Below are 16,687 nucleotides of genomic sequence, written 5' to 3'. Positions count from 1 at the left end.
TTTTGCTCTAGCTCAGCTAACTTTTATTGGCTTCCTTTATAGAATATCATCCTAATTGGTTGTTAATGTCTGAGACAGACTCAGGGTAGAGTGTTAATGCATGGTGTCACCCAATATAGAGTTTTTATATATTAGATGGCTTTTAATCATTTGTAAGAAGTGACAAGGTCTTCTCTTGAGAACAGAAGAAAAGATGGGCTTTAGATTGTTAACAGAAAACTAGAAGTTGGAGAGACCTTACTGACATTAAGAGTTTTCAGTTTTGCTTTGGACTAGTGAAGTCTTTAGTAATAAGGACAAACTCCCCACTCAGGTGGTTTGACAATTGATATTAAGATTTTTTTTTTAATTGTATTTTTCTTAATGGGTTGCTATGCTGGCATACGTTAGGATAGGCCATGATAATCTGGGAAAGCAGCAAGAGACTTGATAATTTAAATAACGGAGGCATGCTGAATCTTATAGAATTGAATATGTAGAAAATTCTAGTAAATTTAAGAGGGTAAAATTATTTTGCAGGATTTGGTGATAATTTGATTAGATTTTAATGGTGTTTTTCAAATGAGTGAACAAAAGCAGAGGAATGGCAAAGCATTTGGAGGACATTGAATAGAGGCTTTATGAACATAATTAAAGAAAGACTAGAAATATAGGCTGCTACTAGTTAATTGAATGCTGACTAAAGAAGAATTTTATCTTTTAGTGGAAACCTCGAAGTTTTTAACCAAGAGCTAATGTGTTCAAAGTCATGTTTTATAGGAAGGTTATTTTGGTTGCAGTGTGCAGAAAAAAATGGGGGTGGGGGAAAGGGGAGGAGACTTAGGCAGAGAAAATAATTGATAGACTGTTAACAATAATCCAACAAGGAGACATTGAAGATCAGATATAGTGTTAACGCTTCCTGTGAAAGACTTAAGTTTTCCATTAGGTCATAGTGATGCAGTTGGATCAGTGGTGTAAAATAACTTTTTGTAAGTTTTATCTAATACTATGCAAAAGAAACAGGGAAATCATTTTAAGTAATTTTTAAATACATATTACATTTGCATATTTATGGTTTGTCAGAGGGATATACTTAAAGATTTCATATAGATTTTCAAAAGTCTGTATGGTCAATCATAATATGAGGTATGGTTCCTGTCAAGAGAGCAGTGCAGTAGAGGTGATTGTTCCAGGAATGAAAGTCTTTAAAATACATCTTTGGAATGTATGATGCTTTTCAAGGTGGTTTTTTTTTTTTTTAAATTTCTTTATCTCTTCTAAATTCTTTATTAACCTCAAGGACTTGTTTTTTAAGGAGCTACCAGAGAATGAATTTATCTACTGACCTATCTCTGTATATGTTGGAATTCTTTGCATTTTAGATGTGATGTTGAAATTCTCCATTCATATTCTTTACAGTTCCTTTAGCTGAGCATATATTACTTTTCATCCTTTATTTCTAAAGTCCATTTCACTTCTCTTTTCATCCTTTCAGGTTACTAATTCTTTTTTTTAATATGTAGATGTAAGATGTTTTTTGTTTGTGATTTTGAAGAACAAAACAGTATCAAAGTGCTTGATATTAAAGATGACAAAGCATATAAACGGAGACTCATGGGCATGGACAATAGACCAGAGGGTGGGAGGGGGAGGTAGATGGGGTTAAAGGGGTCAAATATGTAGTTACAGAAAGAAATCTAACTGTGGGCATATATTTATGCCTTGCTGTTGAATTGTACACCTGAAATTTACTGGATTTCGTTAACCAATGTCACCATAATAAAAATAAATAAGTAAAAAAGATAAAGATGACAAAGGATAGAAGTGGAGTGGGAAAGATGAAAGAAGGAAAATGTGGTATATAATACAGAATACATTTGGTTTTCTGGATTCTGCCACAGAGCTTTCTAAAACCCTTGTAATTTTCTTAGTGAAGACTATCTTTTGTTATTCAGAACCACCTCTTTCAGTCACACCTGGGTTTATGCTAATAGAGTGATTTAGGATGGGATCTTTACATAGCCTCAGGATGGGGCTGTTCACTTTGAGGGTTGGAACTTTCAACCCTACTGATTGGCCTCCTGGGAGGGGAGGGGCCAGAGATTAAAGCTGTATAAAAACTCTTGAACAACAAGATTAATAAATGAGCCAGGATGGTATCTCATACCAATTCCACAGAAATAGAATCTCCTACTGTCAGAACCCTCTGGACCTCACTCTCTGTACTGCTTCATCTGGCTGTTCATCTGTGTCCTTTTTAATAAACTGTTAAATGTAAGTAAATGTTCCTCTGAGTACCCTGAATGGCACTAGTAAATTAATTGAACCTGAGGAGTAGGTCACGGGAACCTGTCACGTATAGCCAGTTAGTCAGAAGCACAGGTAACAACTTAGACTTACTACTGGCATCTGAAGTGCGGGCAGTCTTATGGGGCTGAGCCTTTAACTTGTGGGATCTGATGTTATTTCTAGGTAGAGAGTATCAGTTGAATTAAATTTGTAGGACACCCACTCAGTGTCCTGAGAATTAGAGAATTGCTTGGTGGTGTCGGAAAACACATTAGGCAAACTATTTTTACAAGTAATGAGTGGCTGAGTATGACAGATTATAGTTATTTTGGGTCATTTTAGGAAAATAAGTACAATTTTTCATGTTAGGTTTAAGGTGAGCAGTCTGGCACAGTTCTTTTTTCTCCCGAACTTAGTCATTTTACTAAAAGAGGTAAAACAACTAGGAAATCAGAAAATATGATGTTGGCAATTTGCTAATTTTGTTTAGCAAAATTTGGAACTGAGACATAGTTAAAAAGTAATGTTAAAAACCTTTGTGGCTGAAAGCTTTTCTGAAAGAAAGGGTTTATTGAGCCATATGCTAGTCAGAAAAAGGACCAGGCCCTGGGATATACCGTCTAAACCACCAGCAGCAGGGCTAGATGGAGAAGATGAACATGTTTACAATCTTGGATGAGGCTCTTTTATACAGTGGACTTGAGAAAGAAAGATGTAAGTTGTTTTGAATTTACAGTAGCTATAGATAGGACAGGAAAAGGTGAAGGAGGGGGAAGTTCTAGGATAAGGGCATAGTCCATAAGGAAGAAATATCTGCAGTTTTTGGATTCTTTGTGGGCAACATAAGCATAAGCAGAATGCAGTGGCATCTGGTGGTAGCAGCCTAGAAGTTGATTAAAAGTTTTAACACACATTCTGGAATGTGAGCAGTTGGGTTTGGCCTGAGGCTATGTTAGCTCATTAACCTCTTACCTTTCTCCCACCCTACAGTCTGGTTTAATTTAATTTAGGACATCTCAGAATTCTCTTGTCAGTAAAGTTTTGACAAATGTTTTATGTTTATCTTAGTTTAATAATGACTAACCAAAATGTGTCTACTGGGGATGCTCATATATGTATTAGGTTTACCATTGTGCAGAGATTTAGATGTGAATATTATTGCTGTGGGCTAGAGTGAATACTGATCAGTGCTGCTGAACCATGAAACCCATAGATTTCTATGTTAGAACCAATGAGTATTTTGAAGTACTGTGACCCATGAGATCCTTTGTCACCTCTTCGAGTATATTGTAAATTACAAGTATTACCATCAGACTTCAATCTGAAGGATCATATAGATTGTTAAAGCTTATAAATGAACTCCTTGAGTTAGCATTGCATAAAATTAAAATGTCTAGACTTCAAACTATGCAAATTTGTTTCACTGAGTATTCCCAAATGTACTGTCTTGGAGCTCAGATGTTTTTATATTCCTTTTGACTCCATGTTCCTCAGGGTCTCCCAGAACTTTGGGCTTTCCTCTATTTGCCTGTCCACTGGTTGTCTACTTTGTGTCAGTCCTGCAGTCCATAGCTGAAAAGAGAGCACAGAAAACAGGAAATTGGTTGGGAGGCCGGTGAGGGGCTTTGGGAGCAAAGGAAAAGAATAATTTAGCGGTTCTCCTCACTTGTTTTTTAAATACTTCTGTTTTGATCTCCTTGTTAATCTTTTTTTTTTTTCCCCCTCCAGAAACTCCATTTCATTTCACTTTGCCTAAAGAAGGTGACATTATCCCACCATTGACTGGCGCAACTCCACCTCTTATTGGACACCTAAAGTTGGAGCCCAGGAGACACAGTACTCCTATTGGTAAGTGATTAAAATGTAATGCTATTTAAAGCAGAATTTCTGAGATATAATTTTTTATGCAAGTGATTTCTTTTAGATCTGAGGAGTTGGGCCTACCTGATAAGGTTTATTTTTGTCTTAGGAAGAATAAAGCTGTGATATCTGATTCTACGAGTTAGAGTTTACTCTCAGAGGATATTGAGTGATGATGAAAGGAAAGAAAGGGTAGAAGGAAGGAAGAAAAAATTGTAAGGATTTTATTCTGTTACTTGCAAGGCAGTAGAGTCTGAGTGCTGAGCAATGATAAAGAGCTGTCTTATAAGGAAGAGACAGGGAAGTAGGTTAGAAGTACTATTTATTCAGTACCTTGACTGATCAGTTTGCTGCTTGACAGGGCAAGAAAACTTAGATCCTCCTTCCCCGAAGCAGCCAGTCGTCTTCTACATTAACCTGTTTGTTTTCTCTAGTCAGTGCTGGGAGGTAACAGTCATGCCGTCTGGAGTTTCCTGCTACCTAAGCCTGATGCTGGCAGATGTGGGTTGGCTGAGGGCTCATGCAGCATCCTTTGTCCAGATGCAGAAGTGGAACTGAATCCTGTTGCTCCTCTTAAGACCAGGTGTCAATACTAGTGCGTAGTTGTTGATACTTGTGACAGGATCTATCCTAGGAACCCCTTTCAGTCCTGCAGAGCTGTGGAGCCAAACAGGCAAATTGATGACCTTGAGTTATTTTTCTTCATGTTTGTATTTTAGTGTTCTTTCTTTCTTCCTCCTGCCTCTCTCCTTTCAGATATTAGCAACTATCCAGAAAGCACCACAGCAGCCAGTGACGTCATGTCTGAGAGCATGGTGGAGACCAATGATCCCATACTTGGAAATGAAAAAGGAGATTCCGGGACTGTCCCAGAAATGGATGATAAATTGTGTCTGAGAATGAAACTTGTCAGTCCTGAGACTGAGGCGAGTGACGAATCTTTGCAGTTTAGTCTGGAAAGTAAGTTTTATGTTAATTTTGGATAATTAGTAGCTCCAGATCATCTGAGAAGTATTGATTATCTTCTAGTTATTATGATTGATACTTTTTGAATTATAGATGTATTTGTAAAGTCTATTCAGAATTAAAGAAATATTTAATTCTTTGTTTTTGGCCAGTCACTATCATGTTACTCAAGATACTCCATTTTATAATCTCTATGGTTCTGGTTGTATCTCTGTCTTAAACCTGTGTTGATGTTAAGTAATTGGTTTCCATATTCAGCAAGAGTTCAGAAAGGGCTAGAAAATTTAGGATTGCGGATTCACATTGTTGGTTTCTGTTGACTATTTCCCACATTAATGGCAAGTTGTTTGGTATGGCTAGAATATAGAGAAGTTACAAGGGAGCGGGCTGTAAAGTAAGGACTGGATTCTAAAAAGCCTTTGATATCATGCTGAGAAGTTGAAAAATTTTAGGCAAGGAAGTAATATGATCAGATTTGCTTTTTTAAAAGGATCATTTGAGTATTTGAAAACTTGTGCTTTTGTGCATCATTCCTTGCCTTGCCCATTTCCTGTTCTTATGCCTGGCAAACTCAATCTTTAACCAGGAAGTGGGGTCATTAGTAGTGGGGCTGGAGATGAGGGGATGAATTTGAGAAGTGAATAGTATATTAGGAATAACTTAGGGACCAGTTGACTCTAGAGGGAGGAAAAATATACAGAGTGACTCTGCATCTATGTTTAGTTTTCATGATAGCACTCTGAAGTAGATATATTTATTAACATTTTATTGATGAGAAAACTGAGACTAAGGAAGGTTTTTAAGTTATATATCTAAGGTCACAATAATTAGTAGGAAGTAGAGCTGGAGTTTGAATCATATCGACTCCAAAGCTTATCATTTTTTTACTAAGTAGTTTATGAACACTGTTTAATAAAGTTAGAAGAGGAAGAATTCTTAAAAGAGATTGTAAAAGAACATTCAAGAAGAGGACTAGGAGAATATAAAGCCATGGAAGGCTATGGGGGAGTTACAAAAAGATAACAGTGTCAGATGCAGAAGTGAGGTGTCTATAAGTCTGAAAATATACATTGAATTTGGCAATATAGGATCTATTTGGTGACTCTAGCAAGAACTAGTTCAGTATCATGGTTTAGATGAGAGCTATATTGAAGGTGATTGAGGAATGATGGGGAGAAGAGGCAGCAAATATATTCTACTTTTGAGAAGTTTATGTACAAAATATCCCAAGTTAGAGGGAAATGCAGTATTGAAGGAGATTTTTCATTTTTAGGCTGAGAGAGTCCTAAGCAGGTTTGTAGACTGAAAGGAAATCTAAAGAGAGGTGGGTTAGAAATGAAGGAATAGGGGAAATAGTTGATGGATTAGGGCCCTGAGGGAATTGAGAAGGGAAACTTTCAAAGATCACAGGTAGAGTGGGTAGACTTGAATAAGAAGGACTTCTTATTCTCTGAGAACAAAGAAAATAAATTTGAGCTAATATATTTTGAGTTTTTCCTATATGCCAGGCATTTTACAGGTACAGGTCATTAAATCTCCTAACTTGTGAACTTTTGAATTTTTGTGAAGATCTCATTATTATCGTTTTACAGATGAGGAAACTGAGGCACAGGAAGGTTGAGCACCTTTCCTAGAGTTATACAGCTAGTAAATATAGTAGCCTGAATTCAAAGTATTCCCAAGAACCAGAAGTCTAGTTCCAAATTACAATGCTATTCTACTTCCCGGTGCTTACTGATTTGAATCTTAGAACCTCAGTAGAAATTAAAGTAGTAAGTATTTCTATCCTTATCATCATCTCTGAAATTAAGTAGGGCTTATCAAGAGAGTATGTGGTAGCCTTGAATCTTTAGATTCAAAACTACAATTGGGAAGACCTTAATTGGAGCTAGATGTTAAAGATGACCCTGTTAGTAAATATTACTGCCTTTTCTGATAAAATAGGAGCAAAGATCAGGCACTATACTCAAAATTTTACTCATTGCATCCTCACAACAAACCTATGAGGTTAGTCCTGTCTCATCTTACAGATGAGGAAGCTGACTCAGAAGACTGAGTTTATTCCCAGGTAGGACGACTAAATGCTGGGGCCAGAGCCTGAGCCAGGTTTCTGTCTCAGAGCTAGGGCTCTGACCACTAAACCTCAGCTGCCTCCTTGATGGGCCGTAGAGATTATGTTGGATCATGAGAATTGTAGAAATGTTTAAAAATATTTATTATTTTCTCTAAGGCTGGAATAAATTGTCAAAATGAATAAATTTTGATCCCTTGACATTTGTGACATTGCTTTGAGAATATGGGATTCTTTTCAGACTCACCCTTAATTCTTTCTTGAAAGTGTGTTTTGTTTTACAGTTATGTATCCAAAGCACTCAAGGAGAAGCTGAGTACCTTCTATCTGTGGGTTCTCATAACACTGCATATTATTGAAAATTTGTGCATCAGCCTAAGACCTTTTCATACATAATTTATTTTATTAAAGTTTTTTTGTTTGATTTATTTTTTAATTTTAATTATATTTTTTACTGCATAATTTTTTAGTTCTCATGAGAAGAGATGAATTGAGATTCAGAAGTTTCACTTTATTTGTAAAAATTACTGCTTTGTAATTTATTGTATTTCTGGACAAACTGATTAGTCTTCTGTAGAAAGTTTGAAAGAAAATTGGTGGAAGTAAGAAAAAACTTGCATCATTAAATTGTAAGAAATTCTTTTATGTTCACTTATTCTTACCCATTTCTTTTTGTTATTTATTGCAAACAGTAGTGGAGCTGGATTTTAGATGTGATACTAACTGAATTGTTTCTCTTTCTCTCCTTGCTTTTGTTTTTATTCAGAACCTGCAATTGGTGAAAGAAAAAAGGGATCTACTGCTGTTGCTGAGGCTGTTACCAGGTAACCAGAGCTGGTTGCTATTTAGAGGAGTTTAATATACAAAGCCAGTTGTAGTGAGGGGAAGGTGATTTATAAAGCAAGGGAAAAACTTAAAATGAAACTCCAGCAGAAAGGATTTAACCATGTGCTGAATCTAACGTAGGCTTTCTTATTAATACTTTAAATCTGATAAACAAAGCTTTTGCTATACTTAGAACTAAGATATTTAAAGGTATTTCCCTTTCTCTTCTTTTATTCATGTGGGAGTAGCCTTTTTTTTTTTCTGTTGGTGAGACAGATTGTCATTGCTTTTGTGAAGAAATGAAGGGTTTAAGGAGAGATTACCTTAGACCTTGTTCCTTTTGAGATCCCCTACTCAGTCACAGCCTCAAGCCATTTCCTCTTCTGCCTGCCAAATTAACTCCACTGTATGGAACTGTTATTTTTGCTTTGTCATGAATGCTGTAATGCTTTGAGGATGAATATGACCCCATCCTGAGGCTCTGGTGGTAAGCTTTGCCATCTGGTGGCTGTGAGAGTAGAATTGTTTTATTAGTTTCTGACGTGAGTCATCCAGCATGAAAATACTAGCAGCAGTTGGTGAAATACAGGTGAGGATTTTTAAATCAGGCTAGACAGATACTGTAAATAAGTAAAGCAGGGCAGTATAACGAGGCTAACTGAATGTGTCCCCATTTAAAAAGGGGGATAGTCTCTGTGCAACTCCAGCCTGTTGTTACCGTGCAGGAGTGCAAACCTGTTGCAAAATCTCTAATTTTTAAAGAGAAATCTGGATTTTTAAAAATAAAATTTACTGCTTGGTGAGTCAAATACCTGTTTGTGGACTAAATTTGACACCCCCCCCTCCTCCCAGTTTCTGGCCCCCTCTCTAAATCCTTTGATCTTTACTTAGCTATATCTTAGATTAGTTGTTCTCTGGGCTCTTACATATTTAATCTGGAAAATAATTACCTAAGGGTCCTTACTCAGTTGAAGACTACTGGTATGTAGTCTTATAAGTTGAAGAAAATGGAGTTTACATTTGATCTCTTTGGTTTTAACAGAATTGTATACTAGATACAAATTGTTATTAGTTTGTACATGTACCCATTAAGAGAGAATAGAACATGCTGCTGAAGTTTCCCACACTCCTTGGGCAGAATGTAAGGATGGAAAAATAAGGAAAATACTTCAGGCAAAGAGTTAGATTGGTGGATCACAGAATGAGATGAAATTCATTGGTATTGTTGTGAAGCAAACTTTGCATATGAGAATCTAGATTTTAAAAGTCTATTTACTTTACCATTGGGTTCACCATAAGAAATCTAAAGTAAGCTCTGTTAGAATATTTTAAATGTTCATTGCTTCCTCTGCATTTAGGTGAAGCAGTACCACTCTGTTTTTAAACAAAGTGTCATCTATAACTGGGCTCTATTCAGGTTACTTGCTGTCATATTTCTCTCTTAAACATTTCATTATTAAAGGTTTCAAGCATATATAAAAGAGAGAATAGTATAATGAACCACCATGTATTCCTCACCCAGTGTCAGAAATTACGAACTCATGGCTAGTCTTGTTTATACTTCTAGCACTCTCCTCCCCACTAGATTATTTTGAAGCTAATTCTAGCATTATACCATTTTATCTGTAGATATTTCAGTGCTATCTCTAAAAGATAAGAATTCCTTTTTTGAAGTTAACCACAATACTATTATCATGCTTTTAAAATTGTCAGTGATTTCTTAATGTCATCAAATATTCAGTGTTCAGATTTCTCGATTGCCTTATTTTTTTTCAGTTTGTTTGAATCGAGATTCAGAGAAGGTGCACACATTGCATTTGATTGAAATGTCTCTTAATTTAAATCTCATAATCTATACAGAACTTGCCACCCCCTTTTTTTCTCCTAGCAGTTTATTTGCTGATTGTGTCTTTATGTTATTTAATGTCGTCCTCTGTCCACCGTATTTCCTATGAATCTTCTTCCTTGAGACCTTTTAATTATGCTGATTTGAAACAGGTACTGTATGAGGAATTTGCATTTTTCGTAAGGCAGTTTGGAGTTTGGCATGCAGAAAAGGGATTTTATTCTCTCTGTGACTAAAAGGATAATCTCCAGAGGTACTTTTCTTTTTAAAACTAACACAGTATATTGCTTTAATTTATTATCTTAGTCCCCAGAAGACTATGTCTTTTCTTAGCTGTGTCTGTGAAGCCTGGCAAGAGGATGAGGCTCGAAGTCAGGATACCTACTCTGCACCCATTAAGTGAGCATTGTTTTCATAGCATCTTTTGGGCTATATTGATTCATAAAATGGTTGATACCAAAATCTAGACTGTTTTGTGAAGTTCACTGTTGTGTGAACTTCAGCTTAATTTTTTATCTGAAGAACTGTGACATATTCTAGATTAGATTTATAAATGAGATGTCATGAGGAGTTTTATTAAATATTTTATAGATATAGATTTTTGTCTTTATCTCCTAGTTCTATCAGTTTGAAATGATTCATAAAATGATTTCGTAAATTTATGATAATATATCATTCTATATTTCTAAGATTTATTCCCTTTTTCTTAGTTTTGGAACTCTTTATTTTTAACAGACTTTTTATTTCCCTTTAGTTTCCCATAGGGCAAAACTGAGATGCTCAGCATCCCAATTTAAAGATTGTCAGACTTGATGGAATTAAGGGTTTCCAATAATTTCTTAACTCCATAATTTCTTAGAATAGCTTAGAAGCAGAAAAATTTTTTTGAGTTACAAAGTAGTATTTCTTCTCTATTTACGTAGTTAAAATGTATCGTGTTTGGAATATATGAGTCTTATATTTAGTATAGGGAAAGAAATATTGGCAATGGAAATAAGCTTTCATTTGCATTATGAGGTGGTATCTGCCATCTCTAGAATTCAGTGATTTTGTAATTAGAGAATATGATAATATTTTCTTTGTCAGCAGGTATCTAATAGTGTTATTTGCAGCATAATTTGTGTTGTTGATAGAAATATTTAGAAGACACATTCAATGCTTTTAGTGGGTATTCTGATTATTAAATCAGAATTCTTGGGAATCAAATAGCCCAGATCATATCCTCTTATGTATCAAGAAGCTTTTTGGGTAAAATGCCACTTCTTATGATTCCAAAAGTGGTTTATATGATAATGGTCCAGAAATTACTAAATTTACCAACAGCATTGTGTTGCCTTCCTATTTTATTAGACTTTCTTAAAATAGAGGGGCTAAGATGCTGATGATTTTGTTTAGCTTTGGTAGATCGAAGGCCTGAGAATCCAGCTGGATTTGACTTCAGTTGCTGCATAGGCAGATCTACACTCAGAATAGAATGGTTAGAAGTTTGTTAAATATGGACATTTATTCATCTCTGTTTCACTCTGGGTTAATTTTGTCCAGGCTTTTTCTGCTAAAATTTCTTTCTTAGCATCAATCTCTAAATCTGGCATATAGTGACCAGTGTAGAATTGTGTGGCTGGAACTAATGAAGAAAGAAAGGTATGTTCCTTATTACAATATATTAGATTTTTCTTGTCTTCTAAAGCTCTTTTATGGTGCCCAAGGTTTCTTCTTTATTGTTTCTTGAGACATTAACATACATCTTCATGGTAGATATTTCTTGGTTGCTTTATGAACTTGGTAGGAGTGAGTAGCACTTTCTACAGTATGTGTTGTAATTAAGGTTTTTTTTTTTTTTTTTACCTGCTGTTCTGTGTTGATCTTAATCAGCAAATCTTGCCAACCAAAACTCTGTGTTTGTGCTTATACATACATACATACGTACGTACGTACATTCATACATACCTACATATGTGTGGGTATATATAAAAAATATGAACCTGAGGGGAACTCACTCTGATTTTAACTGATGCTAACATGAGAATGATAAATACCGAAATTTTGATATTTCATAGCAATCTGCAAAATATTGCTAATATTGCAATGAGACACCTTCAGCCTTTAGAAGGAGAGGAATTGTTCTCATTAACCCTTTGGGGAAGAGAAAGCAACCTAATATTTGCTGATTAAGAATTTAAAAATCCCAAATAAAACAAAGCTTTGCTTTAGAAGTGAAATTCCATCCAAAAGTTCTACTCTAAATAAATAGCTCCTGAGGTAAAATGTGTAGGCTTATCTAAGGTTAGGGAACAGTGATAATTGAATTTTTGAAATGGTTAATCAAGTCCTGTCCCTTCTAGTTTTTGATTCACTTTTATTGTTGCTTAGCTGTTGATAAGTTAGAGGTCTTAAAGATTCACACATGAGTATTCCGTTTATAAAGAAGACGAATTACATTTCCTTAATTGCTTTATTATGCATCTAGTATGGATTTAGCATCTGCTATATACCTACCACTTTGCTAAGTTATTTTTATATAAGATCACTTATAACCCTCATCATAGGGAGGTGTTACTCATCTGTCTTTTGGTGTTCTTATTCTTTCTTACCTCTTCTTCATTGGACCATATATCCACATTCAGTTGAGATTTCTGACATAGGACACAAGCTATAACGACCAAATGTGTACCAGGCTCTTCTTGGCTAGAACTCTGTTCTAAATCCCTCCTTTGATTTTCTCTCTTGGTAAGCTGAGCTAAACAAGATAGAAACCTGAGAAACCTCCTTTCTCTTCCGGAGCCATAAAGAGCTCTTCATGCTTCCTTTTTTTTCTGTTTTTCCAGTCAGCTGAGCTTCGAAGATGAGAATTCCTTCCAAGTTGGAGACAGCTTTCTCTGTCTAGATGACTAGTTCCATCTTTCTCTGGCCACTTAGAGCAATATATGACATGGTTTCTAGACCCTTTATCATTCTAGATGTTATCTTCTGGGTGTGTCTCAGTTTGTGCCTTATAAAATATGACACTCCAAACTAAACCATTCCAGATGTTGTCTTACTAGCATGGTCCTTTCGGGATGGATCCTTTTATCTTTATCCTGGGTATTATACACTTAATGCAGCCTAAAAGTGCATTAGTTATTTGTAGTATACTGACTCATTTGAACTTATAATTTACTAAAAAGTTAAGTTATAGGCATTTTCTACATGAATTTGCTACTTATACAATTAGTTTATTTAATCAGTAGATTTTTTCAGTTAATCGATTGAGAGAACATTAATTCTTTTGTTCAAAGTACGTTTATTATACACTTAACTTTATGGTAAGCCCTGTGTTAGATATTTTAAGTATAAAGATGAATAAGACATCAGTGTCAAGTTTCTGCTCACTTAAGAGTTAATCTGGGCTTTTTTATTTTGGTATGTCGTTAAGGACATTTAAGAAAGCCCCTAGGCACCTCAGAGCTTCATGATATCTGGTTTGCAGGAGACATTCATCAAATGCTTGGATAAATGAATAAGTCACTGATAGTCAGATGGTAAGACTAATGAAAAGAAGGCAGTATCTCGAGAATTGTCTTTGAGGCACCAAGACATTCTGAAATAGTCATAGATATACCAGTATAGCTCGCAAAGTTAGAATCTCACCTACAACTCTGTCCTTTACAGATTGGGTTTATTTTCCTCAAATTATCGGTCGTAGGTGGGTTGGGGGTTGGGATGAACAGTATCTAAAATGCTAGGAGTCATTTAAGGAATGTTAGAACCATTTATAAAGTCAAGAGTCCTCTTGACCTAATTGATCATTTTTGAAATAGATCCTTAAGCTGCCTTCATTGTATGTAACTTCAATAATGACTTTACATCTTTTTGTTTAACTTATTTTTCTATGTTAGAATTCATGGCTAGTGATAGGAAGAAGTTTTATGACTGTTTCATCATGGTGGAATAGTCCTTTGTGCCATTGTTTTTTCACAGGAGTGAAATTATGATGATAAACCTTGTAAGATGATATCCTTGGTCGCATTTTCTTTCCTACATTTCTCAAATTGTCAAATTATAGTTTCCCCTTGCTAGTGTGTACACACACACACACACACACACACACACACACACACACACACACTCTTGACATGGCTTTTTCATATGGTTGATTTTCAGGGGGAACTTGCTCCATTTTCCAAGTACTCAAGATGAAGAGGAGAAGGAAAAATTGGAAGGTGACCAAAGGACCAGGGAGCATCAACAACCTATGAAGTCCACTAGTCCTGTTAAAGACCCTGCTTCTCCTACCTCCCAGCAGATGGCCACACAGGAGCCATCCAGTCTTCAAGGGGAAGCAATGGAGATAGATGTGTTGGAAGGCCAGAAAGAAGGATGGAATATCAATCAGGAAAAACCTAAGACCTTGATTGAAAGGCCCAGCCAAAATAACATAGGAATCCAGACCATAGAGCATTCCTTGTGGGCCCCAGAAACTGTTTCAGCAGCAACCCAGACTGTAAAGAGTGTGTGTGAACAGGGTACCAACACAGTGGACCAGAACTCTGGAAAACAAGATGCCACAGTTCAGACCGAAAAGGAGACTGGTGAGAAACCAGTCAGTGCTCCAGGGGATGATACAGAGTCACTCCATAGCCAGGTGAGAGACCTTACAGGGTACACTAAGGGCCCTGTTTTTGACTTTTCTGGATTCCCAGAAAATTTAAGTTGTGATACTTTTACCTAATGATCATTCTTAACAGCTTTTTACAGACCAGCGGTTAAACAAACAAACAAACAAACAAACAAAAAAGACCCAATTTATCCAGGATAGAGATAGGGTAGTGAAAATTATGGATAGCTATAGCCAACGGATAGTCTTTTAAGGAAAATGGAATAGTGCTAGAGTTTGTCAGGTAGATCTTTATTGGAAAAGAGAGCCAGGAATATAGTCTGGGTCCTATTATATTCTTCTGAATTGTTCAGTCCTTTTCTTCTATTATTTTTCATCCTCCTTTATAACTGTCAGAGCTCATTGCTTTTCCTCCAAGTCTTTCACAGTGTTTCCCAGGAGCTAAGACTAGAAAGTAAAGGAGGAAGGAATAGAAGCAGTATGAAGTATAGTATATCACAGTGTCGGAAACAAAGAACAGTAAGTGGAATAGAGAGAGTTGGGGAAAAGTCTCCAAGTGACTAGAGACTGTAGAAAGGCTAAGACTCAACATAATGGGAGGAAAGGGATTGGGGCTGATGAAAATGAGACTGGAAGAACAGGTTCTTGGGAATAGAGTAGGGAAGTGATTCCTATTTAATCAGCGATGTGCTCAAGACCACCCATGAGGTTGGTATTATTCCATTTCACAGGTAAAGAAACCAAGCTGAAGAGAGGTTAAGTAACTTGCCCAAGATTTTGCCATCAGTAGGTGGCAGAACTGGAATTTGAACTCAGCATGTCTACTTCAGAATCGGTATTCTTTTCATTATGCTATGTTGCTTTTCTTTTCTTTTTTTTTTAATCATGGCCTGTATAGTCTTGTTCTGTTTCTTCGTGCCTCTCCAAAAATTGTTTGTATGAGACTTTTATAGTAACACAGTCTGTGAGACCTAAAACTTTATCAGTTTGTAGAGATTCAAAATAGCATTAGCCTTTTGGATATAGGGGCTACAGCATATCAGACCCTGTTTTGCATCTGTTTATTTTCACCCTTAATTTAAAGTGTGTGCATTCTGCCACATAATTTTGGTTTCTCTGCCTTTGAAAGAGTTAAACTTGATTTTAAAGATGGCATGTGAGAGCCACTATTTTATATTTTCCTTTTCTTCCTCACATCCTCCCTCTGTAAAATAGGGAAGTAATCCCTGCTCCCGTCTCATCATGGTGATAGGAGCCAGTGTGGTTAAAGCTCAGGCTTTGGAGTCAGACCATTTCACCTGGATATTGTGAGGATTAAGTGAGAAAAGGCATGCAAGCCCCTTAGCACTGGGCCTGGCACATAGTAAATGCTCTAAAAATGTTGGCTGCTGCTATTACCTACTGATGATTATTTTAAATACTGCCATTGCTGCTATCACCACACAACTGCTACTGAATACTACTGGTGGTATACTACTATGTCAAAGAGTGATAGAACACATCTAAGAGCTAGTTGCTCCTGTTAAGAAAGATGCTAGAAAAATACAAATGATGAATGGGTAGAGTTTTAGTTGGGAAAGATGAAAATGTTCCGGAGGTGGATATGGTGATGTTTGCACAACAGTGTGAATGAAATTGAGGAAGATTGTATAGCAGTTTTCCAAGTGTTAGTGCTTTTTTATCCCCTGCAGTCTGGGTAGGACTCAGGCCAGTGCTCAGAGAAGGAGGTAGGACTCATGCCTACCTCTGACATGTCTTAATTTTTCAAGTGGGCCCGGAGCCAGGTTTTCTATCAAGGGAAAGTGGTTTTATTTTTATTATGTTATCTTCCCTTAATGACAACTTCCTCAAGTTATTAATATTAACAGAGACTACTTTTCAGAAGAATAGAGAAAGAGTAAAGCATAGTTTTCTTTTTATCTGCCGCTTTCCCTTCTCTCCTTATCCTATCAGATATATTTAAGTGTCTCTCTTGAAATGATTATTTGGCTGGCTGTTGTAGTTTTATAGAATTACAGGGAGACTTCTTGGCCTCATTTCAGGGATATGTAAAGCACTGAAATCTTTCAGACTCTCGTGATCCAGGGCCTGACTCAGTGTGTGCAGGTAGGAGATCCGGGCTGTCATGGTTCTGGTACACAGGCATCCTGATGATTGAGGTGTGACAGACCAATGCTCAGACCATTTATTAACCAGAGTTGTATATATAGAAGTATTTTAAGGAATTGGTTGAATAAGTTTCTATGCTTTTGAT

General features: G+C 36.2%; 1 protein-coding gene across 6 annotated transcripts in view; it reads left to right on the top strand.

Moving 5' to 3' along the window:
• TP53BP1 (tumor protein p53 binding protein 1) overlaps positions 1–16,687 on the top strand; it is an 84,701-nt gene that overhangs the window by 49,061 nt on the left and 18,953 nt on the right. For 4 of the 6 annotated variants that reach the window (XM_023527804.1, XM_011354994.2, XM_011354993.2 and 1 more), the window contains exons 15-19: positions 4,000–4,119; positions 4,888–5,091; positions 7,935–7,992; positions 10,146–10,238; positions 13,980–14,460. In XM_023527804.1, coding sequence (XP_023383572.1) covers positions 4,000–4,119; positions 4,888–5,091; positions 7,935–7,992; positions 10,146–10,238; positions 13,980–14,460 — 956 coding nt within the window. The remainder of the gene's footprint in view (positions 1–3,999; positions 4,120–4,887; positions 5,092–7,934; positions 7,993–10,145; positions 10,239–13,979; positions 14,461–16,687) is intronic. The other 2 variants (XM_023527802.1, XM_023527803.1) reach the window with 1 other exon arrangement.

Source organism: Pteropus vampyrus, unplaced genomic scaffold (assembly GCF_000151845.1).
Source record: "Pteropus vampyrus isolate Shadow unplaced genomic scaffold, Pvam_2.0 Scaffold19, whole genome shotgun sequence".
Classification (NCBI taxonomy): Eukaryota; Metazoa; Chordata; class Mammalia; order Chiroptera; family Pteropodidae; genus Pteropus; species Pteropus vampyrus.
Note: the sequence above shows the minus strand (reverse complement) of the source record. Positions and strands in the feature narration are given on the sequence as shown.